At 36.5% G+C, this 26,697-nt stretch overlaps 1 protein-coding gene across 3 annotated transcripts in view; it reads left to right on the forward strand.

The window, feature by feature from the left end:
* Positions 1-26,697, forward strand: part of LOC122632240 — a 151,189-nt gene that overhangs the window by 18,426 nt on the left and 106,066 nt on the right. Inside the window, exons 1-3 of one of the 3 annotated variants that reach the window (XM_043818817.1) lie at positions 5,275-5,415; positions 5,976-6,156; positions 10,448-11,545. In XM_043818817.1, the coding sequence (XP_043674752.1) occupies positions 11,413-11,545 (133 nt within the window). In that variant the 5' untranslated portion in view covers positions 5,275-5,415; positions 5,976-6,156; positions 10,448-11,412. Of the gene's footprint in view, positions 1-5,274; positions 5,416-5,975; positions 6,157-10,447; positions 11,546-26,697 lie in introns of those variants that run through there. The other 2 variants (XM_043818815.1, XM_043818816.1) reach the window with 2 other exon arrangements.

Genomic DNA, 26,697 nt, shown 5'->3' on the forward strand with positions numbered 1-26,697 from the left:
CTTCGACGACGAACGATTTATATTTCATTGTTATTTCTCACTCAATAAAACTCGTACAAATCAATGACAACGAAGTTTCAAGCTTGCACGATTATCATTGATGCAATCAATGCAACGAATACTAATTATCGTATATTAAATTGATAAAAATGATCACATTCGCAGGAAATTTATTTGTCGAATCCTATCGACGATTGCAATTTACTTTATACATTTATCGAAATAGTATTATAGTTTCTCATGGTATGATCGGTTGTTACTACGTGGTGGTTTTATAATTACGAATCATTAATAAGTTCTCATTATCGAATTAATAAATATTATTATTATTACGTATATTATATATTCACGCATAATTATAGAATCGTCGTTGAAAATCGATATGTGTGTTTAAAAGAGCGCGTGATAACGCAAAAGAAAAAGAGAAAAATTAAATGAAAATTAATTTCTTCTCGGTTGATCGGTTATTATTAGTTTCTTTTATTTTTCACTTTATCATCACCCACTGAACGTTCTATCTGACTATGGGTGAATATTCCGACACGTACGATGGCGTGTCCTCCAACGTATGTAGAACGATTCTATCACTACTGTTAGAATATTTATGCACAATTCGTGTTGCGACAGTACGCGTTGCTTCCGCCTGCTTCCAAAACTATGCAAAATATCGTGATGTTCGTGTTCGAACGTTTTATCGTTCGTTTGCTATCGAAGGCATACGTCTGCGATAAGTACCGCGATCGAATGTTCGAATGCGATACATACAATTTTGGCATTATAAACGAGTGCAACGATTCGATGCATTTCACTGCATCGACTCAAAAGCTTTTCCCGACCACGTGACTCGAAACCCAACGAAATCGAAAATAATTTTCATTTTTCGAAACTTGAAAATACCGTCTAAACCTTTTCATCCGTTATCAAAAAAAAAAAAATAAATAAATAAATAAATAAAAATAAAAAAAAAACGAGAAATTCAATAATTGACATTGCGAATGTTCGTTTTGAAAAATTTCATTTACACGATATCACGAAGGGATAGCTTGAATTAACTTTGATTTCATTCATAAACATTCCGTGTACATATTACAATTTAGAAACAGATTTTATTTTCTTTATCTTTTTTTTATCAATCGATAAAGATTTAAGATCGTGCACGATTTTTATCGATGATCAAAAATGACGAAAAATTCTTTCTGGATTTATCAGACGATTGGAATTGTTTCGTCTTACTCTCTTCGATGAAAATACTTTTCGTTTCTATTTTTTTCTCTCTCCTTCTCTCTCATTGTCTACTTTTCCTATATAATCTTTGTTGAAGTACGATATAACAATCTTCCTTTTCTACTCCGATACGATTTTATAGAGAGATATCGTGTGAAGAAGAAAAATCTTTTGGGGAGGTTTCGTGATCGTAGGCACGATACTACGTTATCGATAAACAATCGGTTCGAGGCCGTCGTTTTAGCGGGATGCACGAGGAGATAAGCGCTCTTTCCGGAATCGTCGCACGTACAGCACTCCTCGTATCGCTTAACGATCCGTACACGCACACGTAGTACGCTCTACTCTGTTCAGAGAATCTTCTATCTTTCTCTCTCTCTCTCTCTCTCTCTCTCTCTCTCTCTCTCTCTCTCTCTCTCTCTCTCTCTCTCTCTGTCTGTCTGTCTCTCTTTCACCTTTCGACGATCTCACCGACGATCTAAACGTACTCTCGTGTACTTACTATCAGTAAGAACAGCACGGAATTCATATTTGTTACGATCGAACGTTACCGTGAAACGTAACTTCGCACGATGCTTATCCTTAAATTAAAAACCTAGAGAAGAATACCGATATCGGTGCTCTGTATCGTTTTACCTTCCTTCTCACTCTCGTTATCTTCCAGAATCCAGAACACTATGATGTGATTTAATTAAATTGCACGACTAATATAATAATGATTTTACGACGTAACATTATATTAACATTCTGTTTGCAATTTTCTTTTTTAATCTGTCGCTCGTTCGTTCCAACGACTAGAATTTTAAAGAAAAATTTTAGAATCTAGTTTATTTCCTTTTTTTTTCTCTACGTTCCTTGCATCACGTTTTCAGTGATGCGTTATTTTGCATGTACATTTTTTTATTTTTCCTTTCTATTTGGTGACATTATCTGTAAAGAAGGAGACGTAATAGATTCCGGGATTTCTCGTAGGCGAGGTGTGTGACGTAACGGGAGGCGCGTAATTTAGGCGATTCTCGACGTTAGTCAGCGAAATGGTCAACTCGAAACTCTGCATGAATTCGAAATCATTTGGTGGATCGTGCTTAGTTCAGGAATGAGAAGCAATCCTGAGTAAAATGGATACGATAGACTGCATTAGCGAGATATTAACATACGTTAGTCGTACACGAGGAGTAGTTACCTTTCGAATTAAATAGCTTATCATAGTCCTTTAAAATTTTCGTTTCTTTCTCTTTTTCTTTTGTTCGTACTTCTTGTTATCTTAACGATTAATTTCAGTGATCTTCTCTTACTCAAAAATAAACTAAACAAATATCATAAAAATTATTAATAAGACAAAATTGTAATTATGAAAAGATATTGTTCTCTCTTGACGCTATTGCGATATTAACGATTAAGTATCATTCAAAACTAACATTTCTGTACTTTCGGTTAATATTATGTATTTCGATGTATACGTATTACAAAGTAAATGCTTCTATAGCTATATCTATTTCATTTTCTCTAACTTTCGCATGCGTACTTTCTATCAGTACTAACCACAATAGGAAATACGAATAGGATTTCGTTCGAAAACGTTGGTAAGCATGTTTTGAACTCTGAAGGAGTATTATGCCACGGACACGTAGACACAATGGGTCGGTGGTATAACGTCGTTTAAATTTCCCGTTTTCAGGAGAAACTTTACGGTAAAGTCCGTAGTTCTTGTCAGCTCATACACAAACTTCGTTAGGTGAATGTTCGAACGGTAGAATGTGCTCGACGTCATGGCGAGTAAGGGACACGTCATCAACCTGTAGACGTCGACACTTTCCTTTACATAGCGTTATTACAAATATAACACACGTGCTTAACGTAATTAGAATAACCCTTTATCGTAGAACTAAGGTGTGGATGAACGTAAGGGTTTCTTAATAGTTTGTAGAAACTACAATGGCTACTATTATTACCCGTCGAGATGTTTAAGGAGATGATAAAAGAGAGACCAAGAAAGAATACAAAAATAAAAAAGTAGAAACGAGACAGGATAATTAACGTCCTCGAGGGGGTTGAATAATTATTAACAACCCGAAACAAATCTCTGTTGAGCGATAATTACCAACGGATATAAACAGTTAAGAGAAATTATAACAATAATTCCTTGAGAAACTTAGTAATTGGTCGCAACGGATTCCAAGTGTACGAAGCTTTCTAAGATAAACGTCTATTGAAACTTTTGAGTGTCATTGTTAACTAAGCCCAAGATCAACGCTTAGCTTTTGAACAAACGAAAAGAGAAAAGAGAGAGAGAGAGAGAGAGAGGAAGGAAGTAAAGGTAATTCTTAAGCGGATCGAAGATATTCTCGATATACCAAAAAATTTCTATTTTTTTATCAATCGAATCCAATCAACCGACTTCTCTTTCTCTTATTCTCTCTCTTTCTTTCTCTCTTACGAATATAGACCATTTAAATGGTATGCATTATTCGTTCGTGTAAACCTTTTATTTATTGTTTTCTTCCACAGCTCCAAAGGAAGGATTAAAGCAACTTAGAAAGTAGTAAGTTCGGTTTTGGAAGTCAGTGACTTTGGTTCTTCGTAAATTAGTTTGTTCGCGTTCGAGTATCCTCCCGGGGCAAGTTGATAGATCTTCGGGCTATCCTCTCGCAAGTAGATAGTTCTTAGGGCGATACTCTCACGTAACTCGATGCGTCACGACTTTCTCTCTCTCTCTCTCTCTCTCTCTCTCTCTCTCTCTTTCCTCTCCATCTTTCTCTCTCCATCTCTCTTCGTCTTCTTCTCTCGTTGGTACCTATTCTCGATGGATCAACAAAAGTTAACGGGCGCAATTACCGCGGCTTTCTAAGTTTCAAACCGCTCCTTCCGTATTGATTGAATTGCTGTTAGGTAGACCAAGTTCCAAACCGATTTCGATAGCTCGAAACATCAGGGATACTTACTCTATCTATTTCTCAGAGAATGCAATTTCTACTTACGCTTATATCATCGATATTCGAGTCCATCGTCGCCTCGAGTTACCAAACGTAACTCGAAAACTCATTTCTCTCTCTCTCTCTCTCTCTCTCTTTCTCTCGCTCATGCGGAATGGAATTTGATTAGATCGTTTCTAAGAACGTTCAAGTTTCTTATCATCGAGAAGAAAAAGGAAAAAAAGAAGAAGAGAAAAAGCGAATAGTAGTTTCGTATTTCGTTCTTTCACCTTTAAACGATCGCATAGTGTTGCATACAAGTTCCGTTTCCAACTCTTACACAGCGGTTACTAAATGGCGTCCAATTAGAGAAAAAACTTTGAGTCGAGAGAGAGAGAGCTTTCGAATAAGAGATGACCTTTATTCGAGTGTTTTAGCCCGCGATACGATCCCGTTACGCCAATGTTCCGCTTAAGGATTACGTGTTTTCAAGATATCGCATCGTTTGACCCTTTATACATTCACTTTCTAAATACCCATTCGACATTTTGTACCATGCATGTAATAGGTATCATTGCTCCGTTGAGAAATTATGAATGAATATCCATTTCATTTAGATTTATTCGTATGAAAAGTAAAAAGCTTATTCTACTTAACACATTCATCGACAAGTGTATTTTGACGATATCCTGTATGAAAAGGGATAACAGAATACCGAATTGCATTACAGTATTGAATTGCACAAAAACGTGACGTAAATAAAAGAAAAATTCTGTGACGTAAAATCCCTGTGAGTGACAGTATACCGGAGACCGTGATGGCAGTGAATGGGTTAAAATAATCATGAAAAAATATTGAAGGGTCGTTTGTAAAATTGTCATGTCTCTTTGTATCTAAACAAAGAAACATATATATATATATATATATATATATATATATATATATATATCCGGATAAAGGATGTCGTTTGAAAGTGATAATAACACGAAAGACGATAATATGTTATACCATACTTCTTCGTGGATGAGAAAACATAAAGATGATCCCTTCGAAACGAGAAACAAGACTATTGATAGATTTGAGTCAAGGAAACGAGAAAAGAAAAATATGAATGTAACGTATGCGTGAGAACTATTGCGTTCATTGAAACATCGACTGATACAACAACGCTTGGAGCCGAGATCATACGTATGTAAAGCCATGGGCAACCGTAAAAAAGGTTTACGAGCAGTAAAAATCCGACAGCCGTGCGCACTTCCTAGCCGTCTGTGTTCACATGGTAGAGTGGATAAAATATAGATACTCGAGCTTGCGCGTTGCCTTCTATTTCTTTTTCTCTTTTTATTTTTACCCTTTTCGATTTCTCTTTTCGCTTCACTATTTCTCTCCATTTATTCGATACATGTGGTGGAACAAAAGGCTGCGTAATGATCCGTCGGAAGTGTTTCATTTTATTGCAAACGAAAAGAAATAAAAAGGGGACGCGAAATTCTTGTACGATAAATTCGCGGGTAATAAATATTTACGCATGTTTTTTTTTTTTTACTATTGAACAAATTTTTTTCAACGTTGCTCGGGAAAAACCATACATACATAACGTGTTTTTGTTTTCGTTATAATTCTTGTGCTTTCGTTATTTTTTCTGTCACTTTCACCCCTCCTCTCCCTCTCTCTCTCTCTCTGTCTCTATATCTGTCTGTCTATCTTTCTTTCTTTCTTTCTGTAGAATAAATCATTACTCACGAAGATCGATCATTTTTTTTCATGTCACTTTTTTCGATGAGAACAGTCTGAAAAGTTATCGATCTCGATAAAAGTCCTTCCTATTTCTTCTTACAGGCGTTCTCGTAAAGAAACTTGTATCTTAATCCCCAGGATAGAAGTTGGCCTGCATATGCGTAGGTGTATAGAAGGATTCAATTAATCATAGATACAAGTTTGAAGCGGTTCACGAACAAGATGATTGGTCCGTGAGAAGCCTCGAGGGATATTGCGAAGAGTACGAAAGGGGTGGCAGTAGGTATGAAACCAGTATACCGGAGGATATTCGTTCGAAATTGTCACGATGATAAATTGCACTTGTATCATATGTACAAGAACGTGCACGCGTGTGTGTTTCAAAGCTCCACCAAAAAAATATTCATCTTGCTCGTAGTAAAATCGAGATTATCCTACACGGTTCCGACATTCGTAGAAATGAAATTATTAATTTTCGTTAGTTTCTTTTTCGTCTGTTTTCCTCTTTCCCATTTAAAAATAAAAATTCGTAAAGTTTCATTACGTGTATGTATACGTTAGTTCATTGATACATAACATCGACGTTGGAAGTTCTTTCTAGTTCAGGGAATATACAGTAGAAAAGGTTATAAATAATACCTTCAAGCTTTTGAAATCGTATAGCATCGACAGTAGTTGAGTTACGATTTTACGGGTTTTGCAGAAGAATACAGGAAAAATCGTAGGATTATCTCGAAGAAAAATTCTCTGACGCCGCCATAATATATCGTATATTCTTTAGCAAACATTTTTACTAAGTTCTTTCGTTTTTTTTCTCGAGTTAATCCCACGCTCACCAACCGCATACTTATTGTTATAATTTTCTTCTCTTTTTCTTTCCTTCCTACATTTTTTTCTCGTAACAACGATCTCCTCATACGAAAGTTGGTACTTAATTCTTTTTATTATTTTTTCAATTGCGTACGAAGGAATCGTGTAAAATAACGATTATCGTTGCAAGTAGCGAGATCTTTTAACGGATGACGACGCATCGAGAAAATGAGAAGAGTCGACGAATGAGACTTTTGTAATTTCCCTCGTGTGCCATTCGTCAGGCACTTAACCACACGATCCTAAAAGTACTTCGTGAAACTACGAGGACTTCTAGCCCCCTTCTCTCTCTCTCTCTCTCTCTCTCTCTTTCTCTCTCATAGGTGACGCAAACGCGGCACTACTTACTTCACATGAATGAAAACAGCAACGCGTACCTCGTATTTCGAAATATTTATCCATATACATGTACGTATATAATTAAATATACAAGTTTGAATGCATTCATACTCTTCAAAATATCGACGTTTTCGGCAATCAGTCAATTAGATGAATCACTTTTTAATTGATAATTAAACAGATTTTTACATTTGTACGTGAAACCTCCCAAAGGATTATTCGATCATTTCTTGATGAATCTGTTAATTTTAATCGGATCACACCGTGTTTTCAGAAATGGAAATGTCTTTCACGGTAGCCTGCTATCAAAAGTTCCACTTTCGTAAACATAGAGTTGAGTTTGCAGTAGTCGACGGAGTGAAAAACAAATATTGTCTGATGCTTAGAACAGGTAGGAAGACATGGAAGAGGTAGAGATGCAAGAGCAGAACATACCAGAGTAGGAACATTTCGGTGAAACTGCACCGAGCCGCGGAACGAACGTGTCATTATCCTTCGTCGCCAAGGTCCATTAGAAACTAAATGTGCTACGTTCCGGCTGGTAAACATCCATGCTGCTACGAGAAACCTGACTGATTGCGTGGATACGGTAATTGTACGCCCAGTTACAGAATCAGCTATACGGGTAGGGAAGTAATCAAACGTGTAAAAGATATGTGTGAACGAAAAAGACAAAAAAGGATATAAAGAGAGAAAAATGTAGTAGAAAAGTAGAAAATGATAAAATTGAGAGAGAAAGAGAGGGATAAAGAGAGAAATGTGATAGAAAAGCAGAAAATGATAAGATTGAGAGAAAAAGAGAGAGAGAGAGGGGGAAAGAGCAGTAAAAAGATCTAGCAAATTTTATAAAATAAAATTTAAATCCTTGCGTCCTTATTATCTAAAAATCAGGTTGTTAGTAATTTTGAACGCGTTTGCTTGCTTTTAAAAGCATCCTATAAAAAGAACTTTTCTTGACTTTAAACTTTTCTATTACCTTTTGAAAAAAAAAAGAAAAATACAAGAGAAATATAAAGAAGAACGGATGACCTGGTCGAACGCTTTGTCATGTTACTATATCGTGTTTTATAAGAGGAAGAAACTCTGTTTTATGAATAGAAAAAGAAAAATACGTTTAAAAGTATCCTACGTAATAAACGAAACAGAATATGTATATGTATGGAAAATTAATATTGTGAGCGAAGCATGAGAAGTAGCGTTCACGTCGGTAAGTAACATTCGCGAAACTCAGCTACGTTCGTTGTAATATTCTACCACCAAGGAAATTTATTTTCTGTGAGTATTGTTGAATAGTAATAATATGTGGTTGTATTTATTTCCATTATAGTATCATATCGTATGAAATAAATTCGTATTGTTCCAAGTGATATGTCAAACGAAAATGATTTCCTTCTCACAACTCATTTAGATTGTTTCCTTGATATCATCGAAACTCGAATCCATGAAAACGCTGATTGCTTGGAATACGTCCATTCGATAGAAACAGGATATATATATATATATATATATATATATATATATATATATATATATGTATCTCTGATTATTCCTTGCCTTTTTAAAAAGACATTCGAGAATATCAAATTCGTACAATTGATTGCTTATGCTTAATTATCGAAATCATATAACATCGAAGCCCATGATCACAAATAGCATCAAGTTAACTCGGTCATATAATTAATCAATCAACCCCAATTAATTAATGTTGTCTAGTCAAGTAACAATCATAATATTTTACTAGCTGACTCGAATGACATTTATTGAATCGGTGAAAGTTTTAAAAGTTCGATCGACCTTTTCGAAAAAAAGAAAGTAGAAAAAAGTGGACGTTATAATATTTATCAGGTTGTGTTTAAAGCATTTGAGTATAGCTTTGATTATGCTAGCACGCAAACTGTTTACGCAAATCAAGTAGATACTTAGGAAAAGAGTCTAATGAGCGATTACATATAAATGAAGAGTCGAAAAAGAGAAACAGAGACAGACAGAGAGAAAAAGAAACGGAGAACTTCGTATTCCTACTTTCTCTCTCTCTCTCTCTCTCTCTCTCTCTCTCTCTCTCTCGCTCTCTGTATAAAAATAAAGAGAAGGAAGGGTAATAAGAGAAGAAAAGAGTAGGAAACGTAAAAAAAAGGCAGTCACCGTGTATACGGAGAATCTGTTTTAGCCCAGTAGAAGCTGTAGCGAGATAATTATCCCTCTGCTTCTGAAAACGTTATTTACGCTGCCCCGGCTGTGTGCCATCATCAAACCACCACTACTACTACTAGTACTACTAATATAACTACTGCTGCTGATGTTACTAGGACGGTTAGCTAGTATCCTTAATTTCTGGCAAATTTAACCTTTTAGTCTTTCGTCCACCATGGATGTATTTTTGTGCTAACTCTAAAGGTGTGTCGTATAGAATGACGATGACGACAGAAGGGGGTTTTTTTATTTGTTTCTATAATACATACGGAAGAGATTGTCAAACGAATGAACGAACAGAAAAAACTAGGAAATAATGGTTCGAACGAAAAAAGGAAAATAGGAGGAGAACGAAGAAGAGAAGAAAGGATAAAAAAAAGAAAGTAGGGGAAACGAAAAGGCAGAGAAAATGTATAACCAGCCTTTGTGCCATTGACACCTTTATAACTGCTGATCTCTCCTTTATCGGGATTTTTTCCCTACTTTGACATCGGCTTCGTTTTATCAAACGGTAACCATCGTAATTACTATTGGACCAAGGTTTGATCCTTCTCTCTCTCTCTCTCTCTCTCTCTCTATCTCTCTCTCTCTCTCTCTGTCTGTCTCTCTTTCTCTTCCCCTTTCTTTTTCTCTTTTTCTTATTCAACTATTACCTTTCAAGATATTTTTATATTTCTCATTGCCTTGTCCTTGTCGATCGATCGGATTAGCATTAATTGCTTCGATATGGAAAATGAAAAAATTCTTGGTTCGGAGGATTAAAGAATTTTTTAAATTACTTCTTATATACTACTTATTATTACGGAATGTTCAAGGAATTTACTTTCTTTTTCCTAAGTCCTAGTAATGTAATAACTTTAAATAGACGTAATAAAGTAATGGCCGAACATTTTCTACAGAGAAAATATTTAATCCCGGCGAGACTTGGTAATACTTTGTCTGACAAAAGTATGTAATACTATTCATGGTCTCATTCGTATAAACTAAACGTAAATCTAAATCAATTTAGAGAAGATTTATATCGTTGTCTATCTCTTATAATCCTGTGGGTTTTCATAATCGGTCCTTTTGTGAGAAAGTTTCTTCTTCAATATAGTTATTCTTGATTAATCTCTTAATGATCGGGCTTCAAACGAGAGATGTCTCTAATGAAATGGTTTCTTGTTTTGTTACAGACCAATCCTCAAAGCCCCTTGGAAAAAGGTTTCCGTTTGATCTGGGCAGCAAAGCCACCGAATAACAAGGCAGGCAATAGGATAAAGACCGAGTGCGGATGTAGTGAGTGCTTTCGAGAAGGGAGGAGAACGACTTAGAGACAGAAGAAATAAGATAAAGAGAATTGGAAGAAGAAGAAGAAGAAGAAGAAGAAGAAAAAAAAGAAGAAGAAGTTCTTGGTTCTTCTACGATACGTAATTTGACCTTAAGAAGAAGAATACGTTGAAGAAAGTGGAAAAGAGAAAAGGAAGAAATCGAAAGGATCTCTTAGTATTTTATGGAGGCTCTTGACGCCAATGATTTTGTCTTTAGAGAATAGGAAGAGGAAAAGAAAGAATATAGTTCGGAGTTCATGAACAAATAAAACCTGTGAGAGGGTAATGAATGAAGGAGACCGTCCTGATAGGATGCAAATTTTTCCTCGTAAAATTTCGTACGATGTAAATCGAACGATAAACTTTTTCCGCTTGTTATTCTTGATCAGTCATCGAATTGGATCGTTGAAATAAAAAAGAAAAAAAAAAGAAAGAAAAGAAAAGAAACTGTGCCGGGACGCGATGTTATCGTTGTTTTGAAGTTTCGCTGAAAGATAAAAGGACGAGACGGACAGGACAGAGGGATATACGTGTATACATACATACAATTTACGTATACACAATATATATATACACACACACACATATATTATATATTTATAACGACATACGTGATATCGTGTACTACTTAGGTCGTTATTTCGACGTAGAACGCTCGACGTAGTGACGCGCGATTACGTTGTGCTTCTAGAAGTTGAAAGGAAAAAGAAGAGGAGTAAAAAAGAAAAAGTGAAGAAGGAAAGCAGCGTGCGAGGAGCCAAGAAAGATGATATTGAGGCGGAGGACTGATTGAAGGAGGAGAGAGAGAGAGAGAGAGAGAGAGAGGAGAAATGGCGACGAGCGAGGGTACTAGTGTAACGAGTGTGGCGCGTTGGGGTTTATGGTTTGGTGCCGTACTCCTCGCAACGACATCCTTGGTCTATTCTCAGGTCACGTGGACGCCGATCTACGTTGGCGGACACAGTAAGTACAAATTCTTTTGTGGTCTTCCCTTTTACAAAGCTCCTTCGTCCTTTAAGCTCAAGGTTTAAAGTTAGACGATAGTTGAATAAAATGCTCTTCTTCTCTTTCCTCTTTTTTAGCAATTGTAAGAAAGTTTCGATTACATTTATCAGTTTTGATTTTTTTTCATCCTTTCTTTTTTTTTCTTCTTCTTTTTTCCTCTTCTCTTTCTTTTTTCTTCTTTTCTTTTTTTTTTTTTTTTTAATTTTTTTCATCAATTTTCACCAACGTCGGATTGCGTCGACTTACAAACAAATATGACTCGACTGAAGTTTCGACGCGATGCCGACGCATTTAAAGCATCGAGATATTTTTCGCACGAATGAAAAACACTCCAGCGAGAGGCGATGAAATATAACGCAAAATTCCTCGTGTCTCGGCTATGCGAAGCAACAAAAAGAATCGGTTCAGTTGGTGGATCAATATTACAAACTCCCGAGGTCGCAAGCTCTGAGAAAGAGAGAGAGAGCAAGAGAGAGAAAAAGAGGGAGAGAGAGAGAGAAAGACAGAAATAGAGAGAGAGAGAGAGAGAAAGAGAGAGAGAGAGAGAGAGAGAGAGAGAGAGATCGAAGTAGCGGAGGACAGCGGACGAGAACGAAGCGGTGAATTGATTGTGTCAATTAACGAACTACACGGGCCGAAAGTTCTCAAACGACTAAAACTAATGGTATATCAACTTTGTTCGGTCATTGTACGCCGAGGACAGAGAAATAGCAAGAGAGAAAGAGAGAGAGAGAGAGAGAAGCATCGAAGGGCGTCCAACAAATTGTAGGACCAGCGTTAAAACGATTAACAACGACGTCCACGGAATTCAGATTTCCTCGTGGCAATTCCGCGTCGTCGTCAGCACGTTTTCCTCTATAATACGCATTTCTGTTTTCATACATATGTATGTATAAAAATTCGGTAAAAGAGGAAAATTATTATTATTATTATTATTATTATTATTATTTTATTTTTTTTCTTTTCATTTTTTTTTTGTTTAGAAACGATCTCATCTACGTTTTTTCCTCTCTCTTTAATATATCGAACCGAGCACGAGGAACTTGATAGGATAATAAATATAACCTATCCCCCACCCTATTCCATTTTCCACTATTCTCTTTTTTCCCTCCTTTCACTCTTTTCCATCCTTCAGCACGAAAGCTCGAAGTGGCGGACGGCAACACGTGCCGTTGATAAATAGGAAAAGCGTTCTCCGTTCGCGAGCTTTAATCAGGAAGAGTCGTTTGGTTCTCGACGAGGAACGAGACGATCAATTTGCGCGATATCCACGAAGATATTCATTTTAGCAAGTACGAGTGAGCAAGAGAGAGAAAGAGAGAGAGAGAGAGAGAGCAAGCGCGAATTCATGTCATCCTCTCTCTAGGACAATCTATCTCGGCTCGCACGATAATGAAATCCTCGCTGACGTTTTTGGCGCGATTCGATATTCTCGAACAAACGTAGAAATTTACGGCGAACCTGGGTTCAATCGTAGTCAACGTGTCGTCTCGATCGTTCGGCTACAAATTCGCAATGCATTAAATTATCACAGCTTTGTTCACTTTCTCTCTTTTTCTCACTCTTTCGCCGTGTGTGTGTGTGCGTATGTGTGCATATTTATCTGTTTTTCTCCTCTTTTTTATTTGTAGACTATTACCGAACAAATCGAAATTTAATGCCGGAGAATCAAATGATCCAGATACTTTTGAAGAGACAAATTTCAATGACTCGTATCTAAATCATCAAGGAGTTAATTTAAAGCGTTAACGAAAAGATTTCTGTCCTGTATTTTCGAATAAAATTGAGTTTTTCTTTGTGTTTTTTCTTTCTTTCTTTCTTTCTTTTTTATATCGATAGTAGGAAAGTTCAGGACGGATTGTCGATACGTCAACTATTAGTCATGGGATATTGATGGTATATCTTTACTTTGTAAGGATGTTTCGTTGAAAATACACGTCGTTCCATAAATCAAACTAAATGCATATTTCGAAAGGTTATACATATCTATGTGTTTATAATATATAGATGTGTATGTGTGTGTGAGTATATATATATTTGTTTATTTAACTCTAACAATTTAACTACCTAATGTATTTTTTCATAAGAAAAACTCGTTCCTTTCGAAGACGTATACGAGATTCGAAAATAAAATTATCGTATCTCGACTAGGGGACGTACGATGGGTGGATAGAAAAAGAAGGAGAAAGATCGTGTCAGAACGGTTAACTTCAACGAATCTTGCCGATATGAACATTCGATTCACGTAGCACAGATCGAAAAGTAATCACATTTTCCAAAAGCTGTGCGAGGCTTTGCGACTTGAGAATCAATGCGAAACGTGCACGAAGTAACTCGATTTTTCCGTCAATACGTTCAACGTCATATCGCGAACACATAATCGCGACAAAGTTAAAAAACAAAATATTATATATCTACGTATATTAACAAAAGAGAATGAAAGGACGATGATGTCACGATGTTTTACCCTACGATTTTTTTTTTCGTTAGAAATTTCATTTTAAAATAAATAAAAGAAAAAAAAAGAAAGAAAAAAGAAAGATTAACAATGAATTTTTCATGATATAGTCATTTAGCAAGGAGAAGACGTCATCGATCTTTCGACGTCGAGGCATTGTTCGAAATGGACGGCGACGCCGGGCATCGTAAAATTTAACGCGAAAACTTTGGATCGTAACGTCGATGACGAGTTAGTTGATGCTCTTGTGTACGGAAGAAAACAGTTTTCTTCATCTAAATCCGGGCGTTGGCTCTAATAACGGGGTTGATGTTGTCGTGGTAACTTGTGTCCTGTTGGAGGGTTGGACTTTCTGAGAAGGGAGGGACGGACCATCACGAACGGTGCTGAGATTCACCGGAATAATTTTAACCACAAATGTCGTGTAGACGATTCGAATCGGAAGTGGAGAAACCCGAATACTTGGAAGAAGGGTGGAAGAAGGGTGGAGGTAGGAATAGAAGGGTAAAAGGGAAAGGGGAATGGGAAGAAGGCTGACAAGAGCCGCTAGTCGGAGGGAGCGAAGACTCTCCTTTGCAGTTAGTTGTCGTCAGTAGCAGGCTGTACTCTAATTAACGGCGAGTAACAAGGGTACCCGAGAGAGATGGAGAGTCGTTCTATAACTCGTGCGAGAGAGTAAAACGCAGACACGACCTCGTAGTCATATAAAAGCACGAGAGAAGAAGAAGAAGAAGAAGAAGAAGAAGCAGAAAAAAAAGAAGAGAGAGAGAGAGAGAGAGAGAGAGAGCTCGAAGATAAGTTTAAAGAAGGAAAGCTTTACGGTACCGATATCGATTTGTACAAAAACTCCCCAATTCAACTCCTAAATGTTTTTAATTAATTAACGTACAGTGAGACACGTTTTGTCTTGGTTTATTTTCTTTCGTAAGCTTTGTTAACGACAACTATTGAAAATAAAAACACTAGGACGATTTTGGTTATCAAGATCGATCACAGAAATAAAAAAGCTAAAAAGAAGCAATGATTAATATATTACGTTGCACGGAAAGAGTCTATGCGTTGAAGTTATTTGATTAATTCATAGTTTCCTTGAGGAAAGTTACCCGTAGACTTTGTAAGAATTCGTATAGTTTTTCAATATTACCTATACTATGTTAGAGTAAATCGAATTTTGGTGACTCGAAAAGCTCCAATAATTTTAACACGCAAGCCTCTTCTTGAAAGAACTTCCGTTCGGTCGAATAACTTGAGGCCGTAAAAAGTAAGAGGAACAAGCTGCTCGTAAAGCTGTAACAAGAATCGGCCTGGATCAAGAGAAAACGGATGTTGCAGCTGTTTCCTGTCGCACGTAAGTTCCCAATAGAGAAGCGTTCGTGTCTTTCGAAAAGCTGCAACGTTTTTCTCCGTATTTTTCCTTTTTCTTTCGATCCATGCTGGATTACTGGTTTCTCTTTCTCTTTAGAACTTCCGATCTCGGATTGCCGCTTTGAAAATACGATCTCAAAAATATTGATACATTAAATATTTTATCCAGGAGCTTACAAACCAATAAAGATGTCATTCGACTTCCAACGAAGTAGGTATCGACATAAGTATATATATATTGGTATAAATATATCTGCGAGTATATAGTAACATTTGTCTGCGTGTGCGTGTTTTTTGTTCAAACATTTCCAAAAGCTCCAACATTTTTTCATCTTTTTCTCTTTTCGTACATACGTACATACATACATACATATATATATATATATATACACACACATATATATGTATATATACATATACATGTGTGTATGCGTATATACGAGTGCATCGTCAATGCGAAAAGAATATATACAGATCGAAAATGTTCGTCGAGAATGAATAAACAAGATGATCCTTGATGTTTGCTTTTGTCACGACTACACTACAGGAGATATACGAAAAAGCTCCTATTTGATATATAGTCCTATCCGCCATCACTTTTCGCCAATTCATGAATATTTTTCCACGTGTTTTGTCATCCGGTCCTTCGGATTTCTTTCTTCAAAATCGCGTTTCGTGGACGACCGATCGATCCATTGCTCCTATACAAGAAGGAGAAAAGGGAAAACAATTGGTCAGAGGTGAGAAAACGAACGGGAAGCAAGAGAAGCACAGATTATAGTTGATTTTGCGGTCGGCCGATCGCAGTTTCCACCGAGCCCAACAGTAGAAACGGAAACAAAGCTGCGGAAAAAGAGAGAGAGACAGGGAGAGAGAAAGAGAAAGAGAGACAGAGCCCTTGAAAGCCACCTGCGCGCACTATGTGCAGGTGCATTGCAGTTTCATAGTCTTCGACCGTACTCACCATCCGAGTAGAACCGTGAAGCGAACTGTAATCCTGTTTTCTAAATGTAACCCAACTTTGGCGAACATGTGTACGTCCAACCACAAGCCCTGTTCAACAATTTGTCTCCACGCCCAACATCCCACTGCATTCCAATCCCTTCCCTTCTCTTCGTATCCACAGCTCTTTGTCTTCTCTCTTTGACTACTTATTTCTCTCTCTCTCTCTCTTTTTCTCTTTTTTTTTTTCTTAGGCCCTATACTATTTTTTATATATACATATATATATATATACTTACAACTTTAAAAATACAACTTTAAAAAATTTTCACGAATTTTTCTCGATAGGATATTAATAGGATTTTTGCTAATATTTGGAAAACTCGACAAGTACAGGGATTTGATTCGATCATTATCGTATAATATTTTCTTGCAATATAGTTTGACAAGATCAGCAATTTCTCTCTTCAAGAGAAGATTCTCGGTTAGTGGCGACATATATATATATATATATATATATATATATATATATATATATATATATATTTATATGTGTGTGTATAGCAATCTTTACCAAAAGGATCAAATCAAGTAATGCAAACATATTCCAAAGTGCCTACTCACAACGATGTGGTCATCCTTTAATCCTCTTTAACTACCATAAAACTGGTGTGTATTAATGAGTTTACGTTGAAAATTAAATCATACGATTAGAGGTATAGTTCGCATCTAAAATATTTGTTCCACAATGTCAAGAATGTTATTTTTCTATAAAATATATATGATCTCGAGTACATTTAATGATCTCAATTACAGTAAATAAGGTCTTTTCTCTATGGTATTCCAATATACATGGACATGTGTGCATGCATAATACGAGACAGGTAGGATTGGAGTACTGGTCGAATGTGGATTAGAGAACGCGATAATTTACCACGTGACTGCTGCCAGTCCTTCGATGAATCCCATTACCATATGGTAATCACCGTAATTTTGTTATCATCCATCTCCAAGTAGTATTGAAAATTATTCATTAAATATGATTTTCACATCAGTTCAAAGATCTTGCTTGCAATTTTTAAGTTTATTTATATTTAATCATATAGTATTACGTATTTACATTGAATTATTATTAACATTTCACGTTTGCAAATTACTTCAATATAGTTATACTTAATTAATATAATAATTTTTATTTTTTTAATTAATTAAAAGTAAAACAAGAATTCGGAACATTGATTGAAAATAAATTAATTTCGAATAAAATGATTAATCGAGGGGATGTAATACAGGTCTTACTTAATGATCGACATTTTTGATCGATAATTCAATTATTTACTTTATAAGAAAAAATCTTCCTCCGGAATATCCTGGTAATTGATTATCCTGTATTGACAATTATGAAAATTTACACAATTAATTTAAGTGAATGACCACAGAAAATGCGAAAATAATAAATCGAAGTATCGTTATGCGTATTCAAATATAAAACATTGACGATTGTTCACAAATAATTAATATATATTTATACGATGCTAATTAATTAACTCGATTCTCCCAAAAAATTGTTATCGGATAAATATTATATCCTTGATTTGGTGTAATTCCATCGTCGATGCAAGATGCACTCTACGATTATTTCGTATATATACGTACGTTTCGATAAGATCCTAATCTTACAATTGAATGTCTCAATGGTATACTAAAGGTTATCATTATATACCGTAAAGGAAAAATACAAAGATCAGACTTGTCGCAATTAAAATTTTTTTTTGTTGAAATATCGTTCGGTTTCCATCTATAGTTAACAAGGCTCGCTAGTGATACGTGAACGCAGACATCCAGGTGTAGCTATCACGCACGCAGGTATCGCGTGATGGGCAAGAACAATTTCAGGCTCTCGTCATCGCTCGGAAGCGGCTCGTAACTTGCTGGCTGGCAAGAACAATTAGCTACGAGCCCGTGGAATTGCCAAGGGCGATACAATTGGCTCGTTCCCGCCCTGTTTCGTCGCGATACATTTCTACGTGTTCCTTCTGTGAACGAAAATACACGTACGTAAACATACATATACGAACACACATACGCACATACACAACGATACTCCTAGTGATACTAAAGCACCACTACCACAATCAACAGAGGTAACACCACAACGTCGGCCAACGTGAGTTACTACCCTCGTCCAAGTTTCTGTCGACGGCTCCAATCTGGCAGCGACCGTGCGACATTGTCCAAAATCTCCGGAAACTGCATCGGGTTACGTTATATGAAGGCGGTATTCGCTATAAATAGGCTAACTCTTGCCTCTTCCCATTAAGCTCGCATTCGTAGCACGTTTCGTGCATTTCTCATAGCCGGACAGGAGGTGCCCTTGTTGGAACCTGTTTTTATTGCAAGATAATACGGAGGCGAAACGTTCGAACGCGACCTCGTTAAAAGCGTATTCCAACAACATCAAAAAACGAAAGAAGAAAAAAAACTCGAGCGAACTTATATTTTGCGAACTCCGAGTTCGATCTATTTTCAATAAAGGGAATTACCTCAAGTTTCCAACAACGGGATGATGTAAAGGTAATAGATACAAGCAAAAAAGAAAAAAAAAGGAACAAAGTAGATTATATATCGATTCCTTTGTTCGATGGGAGAAAACGTTTACGCGAAGATAAACTTATAGTGTCTGTTCCCTATAAAACACCGAATCCGCTTTAAACGGATTCTTGATCCCGGATAAAGCGAGAGCCTTATTGATGCTGTCGAAACAATACGACCAACTTTTAAATAGATTTTTCTCGTGATGGGAGAAAGAGAAAGAGAAAGAGAAAGAGAAAGAGAAAGTAAGAGAAAAAGGATAAAAATGAAAAATAATCTAAATAAATTTATAGGTATGTCCTTCGCGTAAAAGGACCATCGGAACAGGCGTTATAGTCTTTACTTTCCTCTAATTCTATTTTCTTCGCACGTGCGCATGAACGAGCTCAAAGGTCGAAGTCTAGAATGCAAGTTAAATCCATTTTGCTGGTAGTATACGAGGCGCGGTCGGCCAATGGCGAGTTTCCGACGACGACGGTGGCTCCTATATTTCAACTTAATTAAGCTGGCGTTTACATTATCGAATTTATATTTTAATAACCACGATTTAATGCGCGGCCTTGCGGCGCCACCTCGGCTACAGTTACTCCTCCGTGGCGTAAAACCACGAGCTGCATAAAAGCTAAGATAAAAATGAAATCCTTTTCTCTCTTTCCTTCATCGAATCGATTTTTACAAACACCATCTTCTTTGGTGTTATTCAATTTTAAAATCGATATCTAATAAACTACGATTTAAAAGTAATTTATTATCGATCGATCGATATCTCATTCTTCCGTAATCGATTGAAATCACACGTCTCGAAGGAACCTTTCCCTTCTGAACTCAAATCTATCAGCTCTCGAACTTTTCCCGTTTCACTCTGGGAAATGGCGGGGGTGGTGTTATTCCTGCATTTTAATTTCATCTCGGAAAATTACATCGGAATAAATATTTAAAGATCATGCAAGACCATTTTTACTTTACTTTTGGTTTGATTAAACGTTAGTCTCATAAGAAATTGTAGAATTTCTAACGAGGAGACAAAATTACATCCCTTCCCTTCGAGTAATTCCAAACTCCTCTCTCTTTCTCTTTCTCTCCCTCTTCCTCACTTCCTCTCTCTCTCTCTCACCCTCTCTTTCTCTCTCACACACACACACACATAAACAATATTGGTAAAGTTTCTGGTTCGCTTTTCTCCGGCGAAAAGAAGATAGCTTATGACCTTTACATTTTACTACACAACTTTCGCATTTACTTGTAGGTCATAACAGTTAAACAACTTCGTGTTTATAATATTTATTTTTCTTTCAATGATCGTTCTCAAAGTTGAAACAATGTCAATGGGACATACGTAATTTTACTATTTGATTCATACGCGAGACTCGTTCGTACTCGTTCGTACTTGTTTAAACTCTTATTTGCTTTATTAAACTAGACCAACGTGTTCAAAGAATCGGCCAGTTCCTTTCTCCTGTCTATTTAGCTGACACATATCGATATTACTGTCATGAACAAGACACGTCTCACGATTCTAGAGTTATGCCACTAGAATTCCCTTTATAGAATAGGCCACGTATTCGACGTTTGAACGAATCCGACTAACCGAATAAATAGAATTTCCGTTTCTATAAATGTGCTCTTGCTACAGCAAACATTACTTCGTAATCAAGTTCTTCTTTCGTATTTTCATAGTTTAAAGTTCTTACAATTTTATCATAGATATGGAACAACAAACCAAGCTCGATTTCACGTTAAATTAAAATTTAGTACCAACGATCATTTACTCGGTACACACTTGTGCTTTTCCTCGACGATTCTATCGACTTTTTTCTTTTTTTTTTCTTTTTAGTTTCTTTACCCTCGACGACGTTCTCAGGGCATGCTAGTACCTCTCTTTTCTCAACTTTCTTGATAAACGCTCATGGCAACTCCGAGGATCTTATCCGGCCAAGAATAGGATTAGGATTTGATCCGAGTGGATCATAATTTTCCGTACAGCCAAGTATTCGGAGCTCTTGATCTAGTGCGTTCAAACGAACCTCTCTCTCTTTTTTTTTCTCTTTCTATTCATTTTCAATGTTTTATCGTCTCTCTCTCTCTCTCTCTCTCTCTCTCTCTCTCTGTCTCTCTCTCTCTCTCTCTCTATCGTTTTCTCTTAAATTAGTTCATACGAAAAATTTTAATAGCTTGTTAAAATGTTTTGTTTAATTGTTTTATATAACGAACTTTGAAGTAATCGATTATACAGCATACAAACATACATGTACATGTATTGCTAGATCTCGTTAAGGTTCGTTAAGCCAGAAAATTGTAGGAGTTAAGTAATATTTCATAAAAAACTATTTTTGTTCGTTGAAATAATCAAGTGGGCCATATATCCAGTCGAAAAAGCTCTTGTTGCTCGTGGGGAGAAAAGAAAGATGGTGGTATTTGTGAAAGGATGAGGGATGCGAATCTCTGAGTGGAATTTTCGGTAAGCTTTCGCGAAGCTTTCGACGAACGAGTCGGTCGATATAAACAACGGCGACAGAACGTAGACATAAACGGCAGATATTCTGTGCTTCTAACGCTGCGTTTCTGAAGACCTCTCGAAAAGCAAGGGGACCCTTTGGGTAAGCAACGCTCTTCAGAGATTCGTCGGCATGCTGCCTTTGATAGCTTTTCAAAGTGCGGAGGCGCGTCCATCCCATCAACACCGGAGAGTACCTTCTTCCCTGGTACCACAGTTTTCTCTTTTTCTCTTCCTTTCTCTCACTTTTATCCTTCCCCTTTCTCCCTTTCTTTCTTGTATCTAACTCTCTATCGTCGCATACCCTTTCTACCATTTTGTGAAATGCAAAGAGGAACATGCCGTGGTTCGAGCGGTCACTTGGCACGAATTTGATATACATATACACACACATATATATATGCGCTATGTACGATATGATAAGTTAGTGTGTGTGTGCGTGTGTGAAATGGAGAGAAAGACGGTGAAATTTTAGAGAAAGGAAAAGAAGAACGAGAGATACGTTGTACCGGACAGCTGGTTTGACATTGGATCGGTTCAAAGCTGGAACACGGAGAGAGCCTGGCATTCTATGCATGTGAAAGCTCTTCTCGACTGGATCGACCCTTGAAGGACTTTTCTCCGTGAGAACTTCTCCACGGAAAATCACTAAGGAGATTCGAGAGAAAGCTATGTACTTTCGAGCACCGGCTATGTACGTCGATGACAAATCGATACCAATCCAACTGTCGAGAGCTACAAATTATATTTTAATAAATTCATTTCGTTTATAATGAATTAATGATCGATTTACTTTCGTTTCCCGTCGGATATTAAAAGGATTGACCTTTTGGTGGTTCGTCTTTTATACGGCGAAAAAGAGAAAGAGGAGAAAAGGAGAGAAAGAGAGATGGAATAGTAGATTTATGTATCTTACCAGCAGAAAGTGAACGTCCTCTTTTCATCTAAAAGGTAAGAAAATGTAGATAGGATTTTTTAGATGTTATACTATGATATGGTTTATAAAAAGCCTTAAGAAAAGTAATTGTCACACAAGAGATGGTTAAATACGCAAGTAGGTATTTCGAGGAGGTAAAAGAAGTATATAAAAAGTTTAGAATGGAGGAAGAACAATTGAACGGTTCTACTTAAGTTAAATCGTTTTTCGATATCGGCGAAAGCAGCAGCAGCAGCAGCACAGTAATTACGAGCTTCCTTTAATGGAGGCAATTCAATCGTCTTTGTCTTCACTCCCTGATCACGATTTTTAATAGAAGATGGAGTTAATGGAAGGTAGACGATGATGAAGAAGATGTTGGGAAAAGGCTTGTTCAACGATCACGTTTCATTCTGGTGAACGATGGCATGGCGAACGATTGGGTTTGGTCAAATTTGCATATATAATTTCATGTGGCAGAAAGCGAAATTCCGTCAATAACTTATTATGCATCCACGATAGAACGTGTCGTTCGTTTTGAATATGAATGTGAATAGATCGAACGATAATCCAAAACTAACCAGTATGCGCGTATGAAAACCTGCTCTAGTATGAAAACATATGAGCGTTCGTTGCTTGTCGAGTTATAATGTTTTATTTTGTTTTTCATTCTTTCTTTTTATTTTATTTTATTTTATTTATTTTTTTTCCTTTCTGGAGGGCTATTCATTTTTTTATTTTATTTTTTTCTGTTTTTCCCGAAAATATCAATGAGTCCGCGTCACGTAACACGTACAACGACAGGACGATATTTCTCTCTAATTTTTATTTCGCTCGTAATGCTCTCTTCTCGTGACCATTTAATGGCTACAATTTATCCGAGAATGAACGCATTTTCTCATTATTTCGATCGTTCTAAAAATTCGTAAATATTTGTAATATATATAAATGACTAAAAATGCCTAACGAACGTTGGGTAATTGTAGTATGAATATTTAATTAAGATTTACTTAATTCCGTACAATGCAGTTGTGAGTAACGATTATGCGACTAATTTACAAATTATTAAGATATATCAAGCAAGTATTCCTTTATCTTTATTAGGTTTTATATATTTTTTCTTTCGACTATCGAATCGATCAGATTATATATTATATATGTACGTGTGCGTATTACAAGAGAAATAATAAAAATATAATTTCGCGTTCGAACGAGAGATCGATTCGATCACGACAAATCTGTTATCGTACGAACTTTCTTTATCGACTTTTATCGATATGTTTTCCTCAGCTACAAAAAAAAAAGTTGCAAGGACTATATACAAAATGACGCATATTGTACAATTTACAATATACCAAAATATTATACACAATTACTCTTTCATAGAAAATCCTGTATGTTTTCCATTAACTTCTACATCTTTTATTGTGGAAAACACTTATTATTTGTACGGTATATTAAATACCTTAGAAAACTGTTAATTGCATTCATTGTTCATCGACTTTGATTGTTTGTCGAAATTGATGCGAATGATATTATGTGCGAGAAAGAGAGAGTGAGTGAGAGAAGAAGAAAGAGAGGGAGAGTGAGAAAAAGAAAGAGAAAAAGGAGAAAGGGAGAAAGAGAGTTTATATTTCATAAACGTAAATCCAATAGCGGAAGCTTTTATCTTCGATATATTTTATTTCCTATTTGCCGTGTTCCATTTTAGTCGCTGCTTCGATAGACGAAACATCACGAAAACAACGTTTCCAGTTTTCATCCAATCCATTTCGCTTAACCTACTTTCCGTTTTTACCTATAGTTATACACACACATATATATATGTACATATATACATACATACATACATATGTATATATACACATATATATGCGTATGTATGCATGTACAACGACAATCAATAATAACATACCAGTCAATTTCATGTCTCTGGAAAAAAGTTCATATTCCCATCTACTTCATAGAGATAACTAGAAAAAAATATATAATTGATCACATATGAAATTTGTGTATCGAATGTATTAAAAATCCTTACAAGATATGTTACAGAACACATTGTGTACACATACATGCACATAATTCACCATACATTCATTCTCACTTTGTCCTCGCGTGTTAAACAAAAGGCGAATAGGAAAAAAAGAGTGAATTTTGGATCTTTTTTAATAAATTATTTCGTGAGTCGTCCTCAATTCTTTTTTATGACGTTGTATTATGTTATTCGTTCTATAGAATCTGTAAATCGAAAGACAATAGGAGAATGTATGATTCAACGGACAAATATATTTTTTCCTTTATCTTTTTTTCATTTATTTTGCTTTTAAGACGCTTTGACATATGAGCTTTCAATGTTGTCGAAAATCAAAGGAAGACGTAAAATAGAAACGACAGGCGAAACAAACTCCGGCACTCCGTCAAAACGGAATATCTTCGCATGGTTACAACGACGTGCGACGAGGAAAATGCTCGCTGACTTTTCTTCGCTTCTCGAAGAGGATGCTGGCTTTCCTTTCTCGACGCACGTACTTACATACGTCGAGAAAAGAATGTGCATCGTAGATACGTTTACGACAGAAGAGAAAAAGGAACAGGTACTTGCGAAAAATGTCGTTATTCTGTCGTCTGCGTCTCTCTGGTTTTATAAGCTTTCTAAGATATCGAATGTCTGGTAAGTTTTATGTGCATCTATGTATTTACCAACGTAACGTTGGCAACGACAAATATATATTTTTATAAATTTTGCAGCTTAGAAATAGCTTATTAGAAAAAACGACTCTCTCTCTCTCTCTCTCTCTTTCTCTCTCTCTCTCTCTCTTTATTTCTCTTTCTCTCTCTGTTTGTCTTTTTCTCTATATCTCTCTCATTTATGTTTGCATACATTCATATACGTATATGAATGTCACCAATCAGAAACACGAGGAACTTCTATCGTAAAGGTCATGTAAACATACGAAGAGCAATTTATGTTAGTCCATATATAACGTTCTTCGAGCGTACACGTAGAAATTTCCTAAGGGATAGACGAAACGATCTCTTACGGTCCACTTAAAATCACGAAGCGCGAATTACGTTCGTTAATTCACCGGAATGGAGTGGACCCGATGGTAGCTCCAATTTGGACGAAACGTTGGATCTGTTAAAAGCGTGGTCAAAATCCTACCGCAATTCCGGAGACGGAGAATACCTTGTGGGAACAACGTTAGCGATTCGAGGAGAAGAAGAGAGGAAGAGAAAGAGAGATGGAATAAAAGAAGTCAAGAGAAGGTAACGACATTTTTTGGTATACTTTTTCACTCGAATCGTACAAAGTTTAATTACCTAGTTATCACGTTTTGTTGCGTTACGCGTTTTAGAACGTTAATTCTAACTTTTCTCCAACGGCCGAGCTTTTCTCCAACTAGAGTACGCAACAGAGTGAAACAAAAAAAAAGAAAGAGAGAAAGAGAGAGAGAGAGAGAGAGAGAGAGAGAGAGAGAGAGAGAAAGAACGTAGCTAACTTGTAGACTAGCTTCCAGTGTGTATGGATAGGTCACCGGGATTTTTTCGCACGTTGAATGGAAAACAAAACAAACAAAAAAATAGTTGGAACATCGATCACACAGGGCGAGCGTCGTTTGGTGTCTTTTATTTACGTGAAACATAACTTCGTTACACACGACCTAAACCTGATTTCTGATTTTGAATCAAATCATACCGGAAAAGTTTTCCATCCGATATAATTTGATTTCGAACGACATGAATCTCTCTAGCTGAAATGGTTGATCATGGTTGAAAGCGAGTAATATAACGAGTTTGAGAAAAGACGAGGTGGTTAGAAAGAAACAGGAAAAAGACAGAATTAGTTTTTCAAGCGTACGTATCACTACCTTCGGTAATTATAAACGGAATTTTCTTTAAACAAAGAGTTCGCAATTAGCGGCTTAATAACTTGGTCGCTTTGTAGAAATTGATTAGAAAGCAATGACTGGCGAATGAGGTTTGCAAGTACGAACGTAAGGACTTTCGCAAAAGGAGAGAATTTCTCTATTGTCTAACCTGCAGGGACTTCTCCACCTCTATCTCCTTCACCCCTTCTCTCTCTCTCTCTCTCTCTCTCCCTCTTTCACTGTCGGCTAAGCCAATTATCGGGCCAGCGGAAATACGGAGCTTCGGCGAAGACTAATTTATGCCGGCTTCCTTGTGTGTGATTCCGCTCTGAGATCGGAAATGTTTCCTGATTACCATACCTCGAGTTTCCAGGAAAGCCGACGACAATCGTTTCAAGTGATCCCGTTTCTCTCTCCCTCTCTCTCTCTCTCTTCTCTATTCGATTCGTTTCGCGAATATAGCTATGCTTAAGT

This window comes from Vespula pensylvanica, chromosome 10, assembly GCF_014466175.1.
Source record: "Vespula pensylvanica isolate Volc-1 chromosome 10, ASM1446617v1, whole genome shotgun sequence".
Classification (NCBI taxonomy): Eukaryota; Metazoa; Arthropoda; class Insecta; order Hymenoptera; family Vespidae; genus Vespula; species Vespula pensylvanica.